This window comes from Phaseolus vulgaris, chromosome 3, assembly GCF_051622355.1.
Source record: "Phaseolus vulgaris cultivar YP4 chromosome 3, ASM5162235v1, whole genome shotgun sequence".
Lineage (NCBI taxonomy): Eukaryota > Viridiplantae > Streptophyta > Magnoliopsida > Fabales > Fabaceae > Phaseolus > Phaseolus vulgaris.
In genome coordinates this window covers 16,841,064-16,858,936 of record NC_143500.1, presented here as the reverse complement: position 1 = coordinate 16,858,936, position 17,873 = coordinate 16,841,064, and the positions used below count along the sequence as shown (strand labels likewise).

Below are 17,873 nucleotides of genomic sequence, written 5' to 3'. Positions count from 1 at the left end.
ATTTAAGTAAAATTCTTTATGCCTCGGGGGTCAATGTACTGGTAGGCTAAAACTGAGAGGTTAGGCCGAGAACTAACGCCGAAATAACCGAAAGGTTATGCCAATAAATATATAAAATAAAACTAAAACATATATATTATTATTATAACAAGGCCCAAATTAGATAAGAAACCTGCGTTAGGGGGTGCGTAAATAATAAAACGGTGTAGAAAGAAAGTCCAAAGGTAAAGTGAAAGCCCATTAAGAAAACTGTATAAATAGGAGGTCAACATAAGAGGTAGGTAAGAGTGATTTATGTCTGATGAACATTAAACCAATTCTGACTTTGGCATCGGAGCGCCTTGCAGGTACACCCACCCATCTGTGTGGAGGAGAAGCCAAGAGAACACCAGGAGAAGCCGAGAGAACACCCAGCCGGAGAAGAAGCCGAGAGCATCCAGCCCGGGTTGAAGCCGAGAGCATCCAACCCAAGTTGAAGTCGAGAGTATCCAGTTCCAGGAATAGACGAGAGAGCCCAGTCCAAGGAGAAACCAAGAGAGTCCAGCCCAAGAAGAAACCGAGAGAACCTGATGTGTAATGTAGAAAAGCCCAAAACTAGAAGATTTGTAAAAGAACAAATCTTGTTAACCTGTTCGAGTGTTCTTGGTCTTGTTGTAAGAACAAGAATAAAATCTAAGAGATTTATGCATAAAATTTTGGATCATAAGTTGAATCCAAACCCTTAAAAAGCAAACTTTTCTGAAAAAATTATGACATTAACTAGAAGTTAGAAAAGTAGGCACTCTTAAATATAATAGTAAGGACAACTATGCATTTCAAATGTAAATAGGGTGAAAAAGTGACTGTTCTTTTATGACCAGGAACTGTTCCTGAGTATGCCATTATTTTAATATTAAAAGTAACAATACTTTAAAAATTATGTGACTTCTATCCTTGAATTGAGAGGTTTTTTTCCTAAGAGTATCTCGTAACTGAATTGTATATTTTATTTTTATCCTTTTCATATTCTTGCGAGTGTTAGAGACTCATGTGTAATTGGTGTTTTTATATTGTTATTTTCTAAAAAATTATAAAAAAATGAATTTCTCTAAATTAAAATTAGTTTATACATAAATTAAAAAATAAAATATAAAACAAGTATATTAGAGCACGTTTATATGTTAACTTATGCCTAATTTAATTTTAATATATGAATCTATTATATTTATTCTTTTTATTGTTTTTTTTTAAACATAGTCATAACAATTTAGCAATGCATAGTATTTGAAGAATAAATGGAAAATAAAATAAAAAATAGAAATAACGGCATTTTTTGTTAGCTAATGTGGAATTCGTTATTTTAAACTGGAAAGCACCCGTCGATTTTGTTGCTATGCGTAGGGACGAGATAAAATTAAGGAAGGAATTGTTACAAGATTTGGTTAGTATTGGTCCCAGATTCAACCTTTGAAGAGTGAAAGTGGAGCACAGAGAGGAGATTTTTGTACCTGGAAACAAACCAACCACAGTTCCCACTTACTTTTCAGCCATGAGAAATAAGTATCCAACCAAACATCCTCAATCAAACAAAAGACAAAAGAATATTGGGAAAGATCGGGATCTCAACAGGCTGGGTGGCAAGTGCGTGTTTGGTTTCTCATTCAACCCTAAGAGATTCACGTCATAACCGTAGAAGCAGATGGTGTTAACTTAGGCTTCATTTTGCAATTTGAACGTGACTTTCAGATTGAAAGGCGAAGCCGCCAATGCTAACATAGCACAGAATTGCTGGGTAAGAAACGAATATCTTCCTAATTACTTGTGACTTATGCATCTCATCTCCTTTTTTGTTCCTTGCCATCATCATGATATCGTTAATAAGACAATAGACGCAGATGTAGACACAGTTACATTACATGGCCTATTACGTGTATCAATGAAGGTTAGTTGCATTGATATACAACATGGAAGGTGCAGGGCATAGCAGGAAACGATTCTGATTGTGGATACAGAATACACAGCCACACAGAAATTCACAGGAATTGTCACGTCAAGAGGTAAACAATTCAACTATCACAAAATTATTAATACAAAATATTTATCATAATTATATGAGTATAATGGTAAAAAAAATAATATATATGGTTAAAAATTTCACAAAAATTAGAGATAATGAAATTTTATATATAAATAAGTACAAATAGTCGGTTGTATAAGATTGAATTATATTTAAAATTCACTTTTTACTATGATATTAGAGTGATTTATAACTTATTTTAACGAAAATTTGTTGAACTTATTAAATCATCTACTTTTAGATCATTCATAAATATATAATGTTGACAAGTCTTAGTATGAGAGAAGTGTGTCGAAAATTTCACATCAACTAGAGATAAAGACATCTTATAATAATAATATATATAAGTACAAACTTCATTTATAATATAACTTAGTTTTATAAGATTGAATTAAATATAAATAAAATATACAAATACATATATATCAAATAAAAATAATTATAAAAACATAATACTATATTCATTGTAACTAATATAAATAAACAAAATATCCAAATAGATATATGTAGAACATAATGTAATATTATATATATATATATATATATAAATACTTGAAAATACAATACTCATATACTAATACATACTTATAGAATTCAAGATCTGTATAAGTATACAAAGTTGAAAATGAAAATTTTCACACATTTATAAGGAAGCTCGTCACTACACTTGTTCTAGAGTTTAATCCAGACATACTTTCATTTGTTAGTGTTAAGAGGGTTATGTTAAAATTATTTGAAATGCACGACTCATTAGTGATTCAAGTTGAGTTAAGTTAAAAAAATAAAAAAATTTAACTATACGTTAGAATGACTCTTACACATTAACTTAAGTTAAATAGGTTTGAGTGGAATTTTCGGTGAGTTAACTTATTTTTATATTTTAAAAATATTACGTAAGTTCTAATAAAATTCCTAATCGTTTGAATAAGGAAGATATTTAATTTATTTTAAGACTTCTATTTATTATTTATTTGTAGTTTGTATTAGTAAATTTTATTTTATTTATCAGCAAAGAATTAATTAAATTAATGGGGACCACTTCAGGGGTGACTCAACTCGTATACAAAACGGAAACAAAAAACAACAACAATTTGCTACCAAAGCATACCTACTGTAGTAGTAAACCACAAACCCCCAGCCCACTAGAGGTCCACACCAGACCTAAACAAAGCATAAAAAAGATACCCAACATCTCCATGTTTGAGGTCCACGCCACACCAATAATGCTTCCTAACATATGTGAAACAACTTATTCCACTTGATTGCCTCTTGCTAGAAGCACCAACCAACAACTATTTCCCAACCCAGCTTTGGCTTCACATCAGGTGCACCAATCGGAGCTCCATACATAGGCCAACAATCCACTGCAATTGATAAGAATCTACCCTGCATCTACTGCACCAAACAGACCAAAAAAGACCCCTTGAATGATACCTTGAAAGCCAAGCTAAAACCTCAAGAGCGTAGATGACTCCTCCTACATTTGATGACCCCTTGCTCTAAACCAGTGAGCTTCACCTACAACCAACCAACAACTCCACCACACAGAAAACCAGCAAACCAGCACTAGCTGTAACGCACCATGACCACAAGAAACTTAAAATATTTTGTGATACTTGTCATGCCAAGCCACCATCTTCTCATTGACATTCCTTTGATTTCATTACACTTCAATATCATATTTCCCTCACCCTCCATAGTATCACCGAACATATTATTACGCTTGCTCAAAACCAGAACCATCCAACATCAACTACCAATCCACCAGAAAAAAAAAACCCTTCCACCCTCTCCAACCATTTAGCTCTTTTTTAAGCACCCACCCATCATAATTGCTATGCAACAATATCCATACCAAGGGGCATCTGCATAAACCAGTAGAATAGGATCTCTACTGGTATAGCCACATCCTCCCTACCGTAGTAGCAAACAGCCCCATCCCACTAGAATCCATGCTAGAACCAAACAGAGCATCAATAAACCAAACCAACAGCTCTATGTTTGAGGCACATAGCTATATGTGGCCTAACAATGCACCCCAGCATAGATAGAAGACTGCATATGATGGACCCTTGCTGGGAGCACCAACCAGCAGCCAACGTGCTGCTTCTGCCACACAAAACCAGAAAACCTACCTCTCATAACAACAACATCATCCAGTAATTAAGCTCTCCTTGAAGTTTAGAACAAAGGCCATTGAATCCCCTTGAAAGATGCATTGGAAGCCAAGCTAAAGAACATCAAGAACACTTATGAGTCCTGCTACTTTTGATGGCCATACCAGTAAGCTTCACATTAGACATTAGATGTTTCCCTGCTACCTCATCCACCCCTACAACAGCCTCAAAGTTATGTCCTCCATAGCAATAAGTTCTTTACACCAGCAACTCCATAACACTTCCTCCTCTCCTGTGAGGATACACCAACTTGAACCCGAACACACTCAACTTTACCCCCAAGCACACCAACCGACCCTTCTATAACTTCCTGTCAGCCATTGCTACTTAAGCATACTCAACTTTACCTCTGCTTGTATGATATCTTTCAGTGCATCCATTCAGCATACTCAACTCACCTCAGAACCTTTGAGTCAATTACTATTTTGTTGGTGAAGCATAAGACCCCACTCAGGAGACAAAAAAAATAACAAAAGCAGAGGAGCCCCTCACCTCTCCCAACATTCCTTGTTGGAACCCCTGGAGAACTCGAAAGAATGCTCACTGCTCATTTGCTAGCATTCTGTGCACCAACAGACCTTTCCAATCTGTAGGTTCTCTTGTATGCACCAATCAACATCCAATTACTTAAAGCTTCTAATACAGATTAATGGGTTAAGAACCCAGTCAACAAGGGAGTAGTTAAAAGGTTGTCCCCAATGCTTTAGCCATTTCCATGACTTGAGTTGAACCATCAGGAAAATCTTTTCCACATCTACTACACCTTGTTTAAACACAATAGAGTTCCTATGCTCCCAAATACACCTCACTATAGTTACCCATACTCCTTTCCACAAGAGATTTTGTTTGCTGTTCACTTGTGGCAAGCAGAAATTCTCAAAGTGCATCAATAAAACATTGTGTTGAACAAACGAAATACCTATCCATTTAAAGCACAACGTCCACACACTCTGGGCAAAAGGACATTCTATGAAAATATGTTGACATATGATTCATCCTTCGTTTGGCATAAAGCACATAAGATTCTGTTTAACATCACCCTTTTCCTCCTCAAACACACTCTAGTTGAGAGTCTGCCTAGGAGGACCCTCCAAGTTGTGGTTATGACATCGGGGAACACTTTGATTTTCCACAGAGACTTAAACACTTCCTGGTGGGGACTTCTGACTTGCTTAGTTAAGAACTTGTATGCTGAATACACAGAGAAGGACCCTGATTCTTCGCACCCCCACCTGAACATCTTTTTGTTCCCTTCACAAGCTTGCCCGGGATATGTGTTGGATAAAATTGGCTTCCAACAAAGTTTCCCACTCAAATTTATCTCTCCTCCATCTTAATTTCCACCGCCATGCTACATCTACCCACTCCCCAACCTCATTCACCTTTAGACCCGGGTTTAAGGATAGTGAGAACAACCTAGGGTAAAGGGTTTTGAAATTACTATTACCAATCCACACATCCTCCCAGAATTTTGCTTTGTCACCACTTCCTAATCTCCATGCTAGTTGATGTTGGAACCAACCTACTCCTTCTCCCTCTGTACATACTTTCTGCAGATCTCTCCACCACCATGATTGGAATTTCATTGGAGTTTGCGAACAGTCCAGATCTATCCCATACTTTGAGTTTGTGTCGGTAAAGAGCATCAAATGCTTTCTCTTTTTGTAATTTCCCTTGTATAAATTTGTAAATAATATAGGAGTAGCTTTAGGAAGATGCCAAAAGAGGAAAACCAAAAGACACCTCTCATGTAAGGCTCTTAGGCGCTATTTTAGAGAAGGAACTAAAAGAGTGATTCTTCCAACTCCCTTGCCTTGTATAAATAGAGGTGCATGGTGCCTTGTATCATAAGTTGAAATTGAATTTTTGAGTAAAGAAACTATACCAAATTGGTGAGAGAGTTGTGTGAGACTTGTTCTCTACTCTTCTTCCTATTCTTATCTTGGGAGGTTCTTGGGACTCTCAAGTGGCGACATCCACTCATCTTAGAGCCTTCCACAATAAAAAGAAAACGGGCAAGCGAATCACCTTGCCTCAAGCCTCTTGTTGGTTTGAATTCATCCGTTGGACTCCCATTAACTAGCACAGAAACTGTAGCCGATTCCATACACCCTTGCATCCACATAACCCACTTGCTGTGAAAACCCATCTTATGGAGCATATCATATAGAAAATCCCACCTAAACGAGTCGTAGGCTTTTTCAAAGTCCACCTTCAAGCATAAACTGCTCCTCCTGCATATTTTAAGATCCTCTATCACTTCATTAGCCATGAGCACACTATCATCCCTCTACCCTTTAGAAATGCATATTGGCTTTCATTAACAACAGATTTTAGCACTTTCTTTATTCTACCAGCCAGCACCTTTGAAATGACTTTGTATATAGCCCCCACTAGAGAGATGGGTCGATACTGCTCCAACATAGAGAGGTCCTTAACTTTTGGTACCAGAGCTATAAAGGATGCATTGCACCCCTTTGGTATAGTACCTGTATCATGAAACAAGGCCATGGCATTGTCAAACTCGTCTTTTATGTACACCCATCTTTTCCTAATAAAGTTGAAATTGAACCCGTCAGGTCCAGGACTCTTTGATCCTTCGCATTGCCACACCGATTCCTTGACTTCCTCCTCTTTAAAAGCATATATAAGGTTCAAGTTATCTTATGGGGTAAGCGCTTTAAACTCTACTGCATCGAGACTTACCCCAAGATCTTTTCTTGTTCAAACACCTTCTTCGCTTCTACTCGCACCGTACACGGTTCCTCACACCACTGACCCTCAACCTCTACACCCTTCATTTCATTTCTAAGTCTTCTCCATCTCAAAGACGAATGGTAGAATTTGGTGCAAGAATCCTCATACTTGAAGAACCAATTTGCTCTTGCTTTTTTGGCAAATAAGAGAATTAATCTTTCTATCTACCTCCCTTATCGGCTCATTAATTCCATTCTTTCCAACCTCACACTTCCCGCCGAACCTCCATTCGAATCTAGACTATCAAGTGACTCGATTTCATGCATAATGCTCTTCTTGATGGTATACAAATTGCCATACACATCTCTGTTCCAGATTTTTAGATCCCCCTTTAGCAATTTCAACTTATATATCCTTAAGTTTCAAAATTTCATTCCCCTGTACTGAACATGACTGCCACTTTTCCTTCACCATCCCATTAAAACCTCTCTCCATATGTCAAACATCAATGGTTCGAAACTGTTTGGGACCCCAATCCTTATCCATGGTCTTCACCACCAAAGCACAATGATCAGACACTTCCCTCCGCTGGACATACTGTTTGCACATTGACCATATTTTCATCCACTATTCAGAGACAAGGACTTTATCAAGCCTACTCTTAGCCGACCCATTTGCTTTAAACCACGTATATTTTTTTCCTACTATAGGTAGATCCAATAACAGATTGGATTCTATAAACCTATTGAACCCATTAATCTCACTTGTGTGGCAACATGATATATCTCCCCTGCCACTAGAACCTTTCCTTTTCCTTCTACTTCTTATAGTGTTAAAATCCCCACAGAAACACCAAACCAATTCCTGAAACGCCGCTTTAATGTTGGTAAGCTCTTCCCAAAGAAGCTTCTTATCTCTTAAGATGCAAGCATAGTAGATGTTTACAATAACACACCTTCGTGTAGAACTTAGGTGATGGCCAAAAATAACAATAAATCTCTTCCCCATCACATGACTTTCATAACAGAAAGCTTCTTTGTACCACATGGACAACAAGCTTCCTCCTCCATTATCGCCTTCATTATGAATCCATCCAATTCTATTGTCCCCCCCACAATGCAAAACATCTGGCATCTGTGAACACTATTGTTTTCGTTTCTTGTAGACACACAAATTCTTCTCCCTCACTTGCAACTAATTGTCTCAAATATCTGGTCTTATTACCCCCCCCCCAAACCTCTCATATTCAAGTTGACTATCAACATAAATAACCTTTTTTTGTACCCTCCTCAAACCTCTGCATAAACTCCACATCTCTCACTTCCATACACTCAAATTCCTGAACAACCTCTTCTTCGACCCCTCGACAAGCAATTCCCATATGTTTACCCAACTCCCACAATTTTGTTGGTTCCTCCATTATTTCTGGATCCCGAAACCGTGAATTGCAATTATTTATATCCCCATCAGAAATGGTTGTTGTAAGGGTTCCAGCTTTGGAGGAGGAGGAATTCCTTACCTGGGAGGATCTTGCTCTTATTCTCACTAATCTTCGTGGGTGGGTACTTGGTTCTCCCACTTCCCACAACCCTTTCCTCCTACGCCTACAAGGTGGAGACCTACGTTCGCTTTCCCCTACTGTGACCTCATCTCCTAGTCTTCCCAACAATCTTTCCGTGACGTGACTTTGCTCCAACTCCCGCGCCTCCATTGCTTCTAACTGGTTTCCAGAACCAACACTGATTTTTTCCTCCTCACGCCTCGACCCACATTCCACGCGTAGGGGCTCTCCAATTCCCTCTTCTTCTTGGGCTAGCAAATGGTTCTGCCTGTTACCATAGTGGGTTGTTAGTTTTCCTTCTTGGCCCAAAGTTGTTATGGGCTCACACTGGGTATTACTAACCTCTACATCCACCACTAGCTTGGCCAGGTCATCCTGTTGATAGGGGCTATTGCAAAGGGATGCAGACCTGTGGTTAGAGATGTTCAGAAACACTGCTTCTTCTGAGACCTTCTGGACTACCCTTTCCTCATATATGAAACCCTTATCACCTTTCCTCTGATATTCTAAACCCTTTGATTTAGCTTCCTCAAATACCAAACATTTTGTTGTATTCACTTTTTGATCACCTTCACCCACCGCCTCTCCTCCGATCACCTCCCCCCTAGACCACCGAACCTCCCGATCCCATTTCCTGACCTCCTCCTCATAGTTATTCACTGAACAAGCAGTTTCCTCTACATAGGTCTCTGACGAGGAGACATTATACGAGGAACCAAAGCCATCGTAGTTGCACTTGCATAGGCCTCTGCTATCGCATGGTATTTCTTCTTCAATGAGAATACTAAATATTTGATTATTGATCCTCGTACCTTTCGCTAGCCTTGCATTCTGATTTTTAAGTAGCCGGACTTGAAGTCTAGCATACTCAAGATTCTTCCATAAAAGTGTGGATTTACCGATGGACACTAACGATGCCTTTTCACCCACCACTTTAGAGAAGCAGTCCTTGTTCCAGAGAGTAGGTTTAACTGACATATTTTTTAACTTAATATTTAGTGAACTAAGTTGAATTAGATTGACTCATTTTATACTCTTATATATCAATATAATATTATCATATTTATATAATAAGGTAAGCTAGAAAAAATTAAAATCACAATCAACAATTATGCATAATAAACACAACAAATTAAACACCAAACATGAAATGCACATTCATTGCTTCCAAAGACGTAAAAACTCATAAATATTATAAAACTAGATGACTTTAGAAAGAGTGTTCTGAACTAAAGTACGTGAAAATAACATGTAACATATCTTTCAAAATATATCTAACCATCCAATTTTCCCATGATTATAATGTCAACTAGTTACCAACACAAAATTGTCTTATGATGTCAACGGTTACCAAGACATATTAGGATAACTTCCTAAGCACACATTTCACAAATCTTTATCTCTTAACCAAAATAAATGTAATAAAACATTATGATGATAATATTCAACATTTAAAATCTTAACTCACAAAAAAAAAAAATTTATTAACAATATAAAAATATTTTACCGTTAATTTGCTCACTTAAATAATATTTTTTGATTTATCTGGATCGCAATTAGCTCAAGCAATAAAATCTTACTTACACTAAATTCTCCAAAAATATTTGTTTTCGCGCATCTGTTACTTGATTAAGTTATCCTTACTTCATCAGTCATTTTTAAAATTATAGTTTATATTTAATCTAACATTCCATTTTTATTACTTCAAATATTCAAATCATATTATTTAATATATATATATATATATATATATATAATTTACACACTCACAATATTGTATTACAAAATATTATTCCTTTATATAAGGATTTATAAATTTATAAAAGATTTTTACCTAATCAATGTTAAGATATATTATATATAACATCAGCTCTCATGTATAACACAATCATATTTCACATCATATTTCATTACACTATTTAATCACACAAAAAGTTTATATTTCTAAACTATTCAAATATATCAAAGAAAATCATATAAACACATAAAATAATTGTGTCAACTACATATATATATATAAACAAAATTTTACATAAAATTTAAATAAAGAAATAAACAATTATCAAACAGTCTTTTAAAAACAAATTTTAAAGTTTAAGTTTTTTTTAACCTTCTTTGAACGAAAGTTTCGTCATTTGAGCGAAAATGAGATCAAGACTAAGTTTAATTCGAGTACTATTTTTTACTTTAGCAATAATTTTCTTATTTGAGAGAAAATAGACTTGAGAATAAGTCAAATTCTTACTCTATTTTCGATTGATCGAGAATTTCCTTACTTAAGCAAAAATGGATCAAAGAAAAGGTATTTTTCCTATTGTATTCTTGTTTTTTGAACCAAAATATCATAATAAAACTTTATAAAATTGGCTACTTCTCAAACTTTTCACCCAAAAATCATTACTCCAATTTGTATTTTATAAAACGTATAAGATCAAAATAATATCACCTAGATCAGAATTGGACAAATACTCTCATTGAACTCCTATGTCAAACAATTTAGAACACACTTTAATCATATTCAAAAACTTCTTCAACCTCACAATCAACATGTATATTTACAAATTATCAAAGTCTAATATATATATATATATATATATATATATATATATATATATATATATATATATATATATATATATACTTTCAAAATCAATCTCAATCAAACCGTTCTATTTCACTCAATAATAAAACCCTATAAGAAAATTTGAAACTTGTAATCACGTCACCTTTACATCTAGATCTTCTAACCTACGGTTCTATTAAAAAGTAAAACTAGTTTCCCTTACTTGATTAGAAGTAGGCATGCTCATAAAGAACTCAAACTCTTAAAGAAAATTATGGATAACTTAATATGCATAACAGAGTCCAAATCAATGATCCAAACATATTACTAGGGCTCTTAACTAAGATAGGTTAATCCTGAAGCTGTAAGTACCACATGCAAACACATCTGTCCAGGCAAACAATAAAATTCAAAACTAACTCAGAAGAAAAAAGAGCAAAAATGAACTTACTCTCACTAATATTTTGATCGAACAATATTACTCTACTGAGTACCAAGAGTCTAGTGATATCATCCAATTGTTAATATGATGAAGGAGATGATAAATTTATAGAAAAAACATAAAAGACAAAATAAAATTTTAAAAAGACATAATTATATTAAAATAATTTTTTAAAATTTATATACACTTTTCACTTTAATACTAAATTATTCAGATACTAATTAATTATATCTTCTCTACAATCTTATATTTAAAACAATTGAAACTTTTTTATCTCATCTATATTAAAACAACAATACACCAAATCCTTATTTTTCATTTATACTTACAGTATATTTCTTTATTAGTTTTATAGATAAAAAAAACAGTTAATAAATTTACTATTTATATTTAAACCTAGGTGCATATATATTTATATTTTATATTTATTTTATATTGTGAACGTTAATATAAAGAAAGTCCGTAGTTATTTGTTTGCCTTTTTTTAGTTTAAAAATTATAAGTAATCTTTATTTATCAGTTTGATAATCCTGATATGAGTTCAGAAACATTAAAGAGATAGTCTTGGTACTGTAATACTATTTATATTGTCTACTAATTAAATATTCTTTTAAAGTGTAGTAATTGAAGAATATTGATTTAAAGTTGTGCATAATTAATGTTTTTATCTTAAAACACATTTTAAATTAACAAGAAATCTTTATAGATATTAAAATCGTAATCATAAAAAGAAACTATTGTATTACATTACCAAATTGTAATTAATTAATAATAAAGAAAAAAAACTTAAACCATCAAGTTTCAAAGTTTGAGCAGACCCATTAAAACTCTGTCGGCAATTTAAAATTTTGTGATGTAAAATTATTTTATCATCACACATTCGATAAGACTTCTTGTTTAACTAGTACTTCTCTACAATATATTTATTTTTTAAAATAATTTTGAAAATTAAATATTTTGAATGATTTGATGGGTAAATAATTAATAAATTGATAATCATGTGATCAAGGACATATTAAATTACATTTTATGGATTGTGAAAAGGGATAGTATAACAAAAAATCATTTAGGAGGAAAATATATAAATACAGTATACATACGAGGGAACACAAAAAGTCTTACTTTATATTATAAAAAATTATTCGATATTATATTCTTGATAAATTTCAAAATAGAGAAGAATAATTTGATTTTCTGACTTTTGAGTTATCTTTTCTCATGAACTTTTGTTCTTTAATTATAACAATTTTGATTTCAATGAAAAAATCATCAGAAATTGATCACGACTATATAAAGAATGAAGAACATAAATTGAAGGCAAATCTTATTTTGAATAAAATAGTATAATTTCATAAAAAACATGCCATAAGAACTTCTGAATATGTCTTCCTTTTCATTTTATAAAGTAGAAAATCTTTACTAATAATGAATTTGAAACTCATTCCTTATATATAAATTGAAAAATAATTTTAATTATAAATGATTAGATGTAGTAATTTTAATTTTTATATGCTTAAAGATGCATGCATTATCTTTTCTCGATCAATTAAAAAGTTTTATCGGAAAAGTTCCAGCTTGATAAAATGTGTCTGTGACACCTCTGTTGTTCTCAGTTTTATCCACTGGTTTTATAAAATAACAGTTTGTAGACATGTACCACAAATGAAAAGAATTAAAAAGGAAAAAAAAGCCAAACAATTAATTAATTAATAGAAAAGATCCCTAATTTGCATTCTAAAACAGGTCAAAGTATTTTTTTTTTCACATTATATGGTTAATCATATAATCTTTCTTCATATCCTATCTACAGGGGAGGAAAGACAGAGTAAACAAACAGAGGGGGAAGAACAGGTGAAGTGGATTTACCTACGACTCTCTTCATCATCGTCACCATCCCAGGTATATGTCTCCTTAATTTCTTAAATGTTTCTAAACCCTAAACCTTTACAATCAAAATTATTTTCTTTTAAAATCAATTATGTGAATTAGTAAATGAATTTTAAAAATATTTATGAATATTATTTTGAATGAATATTAAGGTGTTAGTATGGAAGGGGGAGTGGAAGGTGGAAGCAATGTGGAATTCAGAGAATGTTGGAACAGAGCAAGAGGTTCACCATACATTATGCGCCTTGCTTTATCAGCAGGCATTGGAGGTCTTCTATTTGGCTATGACACAGGTAATTCCTTCATCACCAACAACCCTTTTCAATTTTCCTTCCTTTTATAACATCATACCATATCAAAACGTTTCTTCAATTCTCTTTTACCAAATCCTCACATCTAGGTGTCATCTCTGGAGCTCTATTGTACATCAGAGAGGACTTTGAAGAAGTTGACAAGAAAACATGGCTACAGGTTAATTCTCCTCACATGTCAAAAATTTAAACATTTTTAAAGATTATATATTACTGTGATAACTCCACATTAAAATTTATATTATCTTTACAACTGTATAATGAAATCAGTTTATATTACTTTGATAACTTTTGACAACTTACATAGTAAAGGACACTTTCAGTAGAATATATATTTTATTATAATTTGATAAAGATTGTGAACTCTAAATCAATTGTAAATCTAAATTCTAGAATATCCTTGGTGGAATGTTTAATTGAAAATGAGGAGGAATTTTTAAATTTTTAAATTCAAATAAAACCTGGAATCTTCTCTTGGTGTTGAAATAAAAGGTGTTTTTTTCTGTCATATATATGTTTTCCTTGTTTTCTAGATGTGATGTTTTCCTTATTTCTTGATTCTCCTTCAGGTAGTTTTGGCCAAAACTCATATAACACTAATTGTATTTGATAAATTTTGAATCGAAACTCAATTATATTCTAAAATGAAAATGATATTTAAACCTAAAATTGCAAAAAAAGAGTAAAGGAAATAGATCATATATTTTAGAAGTTCAGTAAACATAAGATAAAGGAAACAAAAAACTACTTTTATGAAAAATAATAATTTTTTTATCATGCTCTTTGTAATTCTTCATGGTCTACTCGTACATATTTTTTGTTCATTTGGTTAGGAGGGACCATCTTACAATTAAGAAGTAAAATTTAACATTGAAACATTAGTTTGCAAACTTCAATCTATATGCATGCATCAAGTGAAGTGAAGAAGGAATGTATTTTCACTCTCCATTTTGTAGATGATTGACATAATATTTTATTTTACTGCTTTTGCAGGAAACCATTGTAAGTATGGCTGTTGCAGGAGCCATCGTTGGTGCTGCGTTTGGAGGATGGATGAATGACAAGTTTGGGCGAAAAAAGTCGATTTTATTATCCGATGTTTTGTTCTTTATTGGTTCAATAGTTATGGCTCTTGCTCCATCTCCGTGGCTCCTCATTGTCGGGAGAATTTTAGTTGGTTTTGGAATTGGTATGGCATCCATGACTGCGCCTCTGTACATCTCAGAAGCATCTCCTCATAGCATCAGAGGAGCTCTAGTCTGTGTCAATGGTTTGCTTCTCACAGGAGGACAATTTCTGTCTTACCTTATCAACTTGGCATTCACCAAGGTATGCAAGAAACATATAGGAACTGAACTCAAATCCAAAGCTTTTGGATAAAGTTGTTAGATCAGAGGGTAGTTTTTTTCTAAGTGGTCAATTTCATGTATTTCAGGCACCAGGAACCTGGCGATGGATGCTTGGGGTGGCAGGAATTCCTGCTGCACTTCAGTTAGTGTTAATGCTGTCCCTCCCTGAGTCACCCAGATGGCTCTACAGTCAGGTATTGCAAAATCTTCCTGCCAATCCAGATTGAAATTTTTGTGCATTCTGTTTGTGAAATTGCTTACATGTGTTTATTGTCCAATAGCATAAACTCCGTTAATAGGCTATATAGGTTTGATTTAAAAAGTGTCATGCATGGTTCCATTTATGAATGACCAAGTAAGATGTAAAGTTTTGATAAAACATTTTGTAAACAAGTGATCATAGTTTGATCCTTTGGTAAGGTTATGGTTGTGGCTTTTATTTTACCTTGGGAGTCCATTTGGTATTTCAGGGGAAGGAAGAGGAGGCAAGGAACATTCTGTTGAGAATCTATCGACATGACGAAATTGAAGAGGAGATGAGAGCAATGCGAGAGTCCTTTAAAGCTGAGAAGGAGGAGAATTTGGGGAAAAAATTGAAGGATGCTTTTAGCAATGATGTTGTTCGAAGAGGTCTTTATGCTGGCATCACTGTTCAAGTTGCTCAGCAGTTTGTGGGCATTAACACACTCATGTATTACAGCCCAACCATTGTTCAGTTCGCTGGAATTGCCTCTAAGTCCACAGCTCTTGCACTTTCTCTCATTACATCTGGCCTCAATACTGTTGGCACTATCTTGAGTATGGCATTCATTGATAGATATGGAAGGAGAAGACTTATGCTCATTTCCCTGGTTGGAATCATTGTTTGCCTCATCGTTTCAAGTGCTATCTTTTTCCAGGCAGCTAAACATGCTCCTGCAATTAATCACCGGGACACCCTCAGTTTTGGTGCCAACTCTACATGCCATGCTTATACAAATGCCCCTAATTCCCCTTCCTGGAACTGCATGCAATGTTTGCGTGCAAAGTGTGCCTTCTGTGCCAACACCGACAACCAAGTAGGTTCTTCCAACTTCCTCTTATAACATGCTAATACTGTTAAGACACTCAACTTACATGTCTTGTACATGGGAAATGATTACATAATTCAGGACAATTATGATCCAACTAATCTTTACATAGTACGTTATTGGATTTTATAATTTTGTCATGAGGTAGTAGACTCAGAATATCTAATAATTTGTTCTCACGCTCGTATTCTAAGAATATGTATAATAAACTAAGCTGAAAATTGTGCAACCTTGTTTAACCAAAGCTGTGTTTGTCTGTATTTGTTGTACAGTACCATCCAGGTGCATGCCTGTCTGCAGAAAAGAGTGTAAGAGGAGAGTGCCGTGCAGATAAAAGAGTATGGTTTTCTCAGGGTTGTCCAAGCAAAATTGGAATCCTAGCTGTAGCAGTGCTGGGATTGTATATCCTAGCATACTCTCCAGGAATGGGAACAGTGCCTTGGGTTCTGAACTCAGAGATATACCCTTTGAGATACAGAGGTCTAGGTGGAGGTATAGCTGCAGTTTCTAACTGGTGTGCTAATCTAATTGTGAGTGAGTCATTCTTAAGCATGACTGAGTCTTTAGGTGCAGCCGGCACATTCCTACTTTTTGCTGGGTTCTCCGTGATTGCAATTATAGCAATCTATGCATTAGTGCCTGAAACCAAAGGCCTTCAGTTTGAGGAGGTGGAGAAGTTGCTTCAAGAAGGCTTCAGACCCTTCCCATTTAACAAGAAAAAGAAGGACATCAAGAAAAAAGTGGATGATAAGTAGTTGCCATGTCAGAGTAGCTTTAGTGCTGAGATCATTTTTCTTGTTTGTTCAAGAAATCACTATTGCTTCTCTTCTTGCCTCCTGCAAATAATAAATGAAACTGCATTTAATTCATCTTCATCTTCTCCACAAGAGGGGTAAGCTTCACTTGCCAATTATGTATTGCCATTGTTACATGCCTCAGATTGTTGATCCCGAATTTCTTTGGGAGCCCACAACCCAGGTCCCTGTAAAAATTTGTGAACATAGTTCAATTAGGACTATTTTTGTAAGCAGCTTAATTCTAACATTCATTGTCTCATTAGAATTAGAATTAGGAAACTTAGAACTAAATCACGTTTGATAAAGATTCAAATAACTAAATAGTTTCTAAAGATTTAATCCATTCTTAACTTAGTTATAAAATTAAAGTTTTAGAAAATAAACAAATATTTTTTTTTTCAAATAAATTCAATCATAACTGGAAAATATTTAGGAACCTAAATCATTAAAGGTTTTAAAAGATAAAATCATTAATTAAGTTCTTAGAGTAAATAAATTTTACATTATTTATAAAATTAAATTTAAAAAATAAGGGATATGGAAAGTTTAAAAACATTATTCAACTTAAAATAATTTAGATATACTAATTTGTAATATATTATAATTAATTTAGTAGTTTTGTAAACTTTCATGGATATATCATAATTTTATTTGTGAGAAATAAGTGTTTGTTTCTTTTAAAACTTTATTATTATTTATAATTAGTAACACAGAATATAATTTAATATTTTGTGTCTTTATATTTAAAAATAAAATAAAATGAATAATAATAATTATATGGAAAATATAAGTTATTTATAATATATTGTGATGTTGATATGTCTGACTGATTCGTAGTATTCCTATTATGTTGTGTTGTTGAGATGGATATATTGAATAATTTATTTTTACCAAATTTTATTTTAAAATATAATTAAAGGTAAAAATATGAATATGTATATCAAATAAAAAAATCTTTTCTAT

General features: G+C 33.7%; 2 protein-coding genes across 2 annotated transcripts; one reads left to right on the top strand and one right to left on the bottom strand.

Annotated features, from left to right (window-relative positions):
* Positions 1-6,489: 6,489 nt before the first annotated feature.
* Positions 6,490-8,064, bottom strand: LOC150028724 (uncharacterized). Its single transcript, XM_090300076.1, has 4 exons — positions 7,636-8,064; positions 7,435-7,527; positions 7,195-7,319; positions 6,490-6,784 (listed from the first exon to the last, which is right to left on the bottom strand). Exons 1-4 carry the CDS (start codon positions 8,062-8,064, stop codon positions 6,490-6,492), a joined length of 942 nt encoding a protein of 313 aa, XP_090156202.1.
* A 5,173-nt stretch (positions 8,065-13,237) lies between these two features.
* Positions 13,238-17,156, top strand: LOC137806766 (inositol transporter 4). The gene is made up of 7 exons (XM_068607040.2): positions 13,238-13,395; positions 13,536-13,676; positions 13,784-13,854; positions 14,688-15,023; positions 15,130-15,237; positions 15,514-16,101; positions 16,386-17,156. Exons 2-7 carry the CDS (start codon positions 13,544-13,546, stop codon positions 16,866-16,868), a joined length of 1,719 nt encoding a protein of 572 aa, XP_068463141.1. The 5' UTR covers positions 13,238-13,395; positions 13,536-13,543; the 3' UTR covers positions 16,869-17,156.
* The last annotated feature ends 717 nt before the right edge of the window (positions 17,157-17,873 follow it).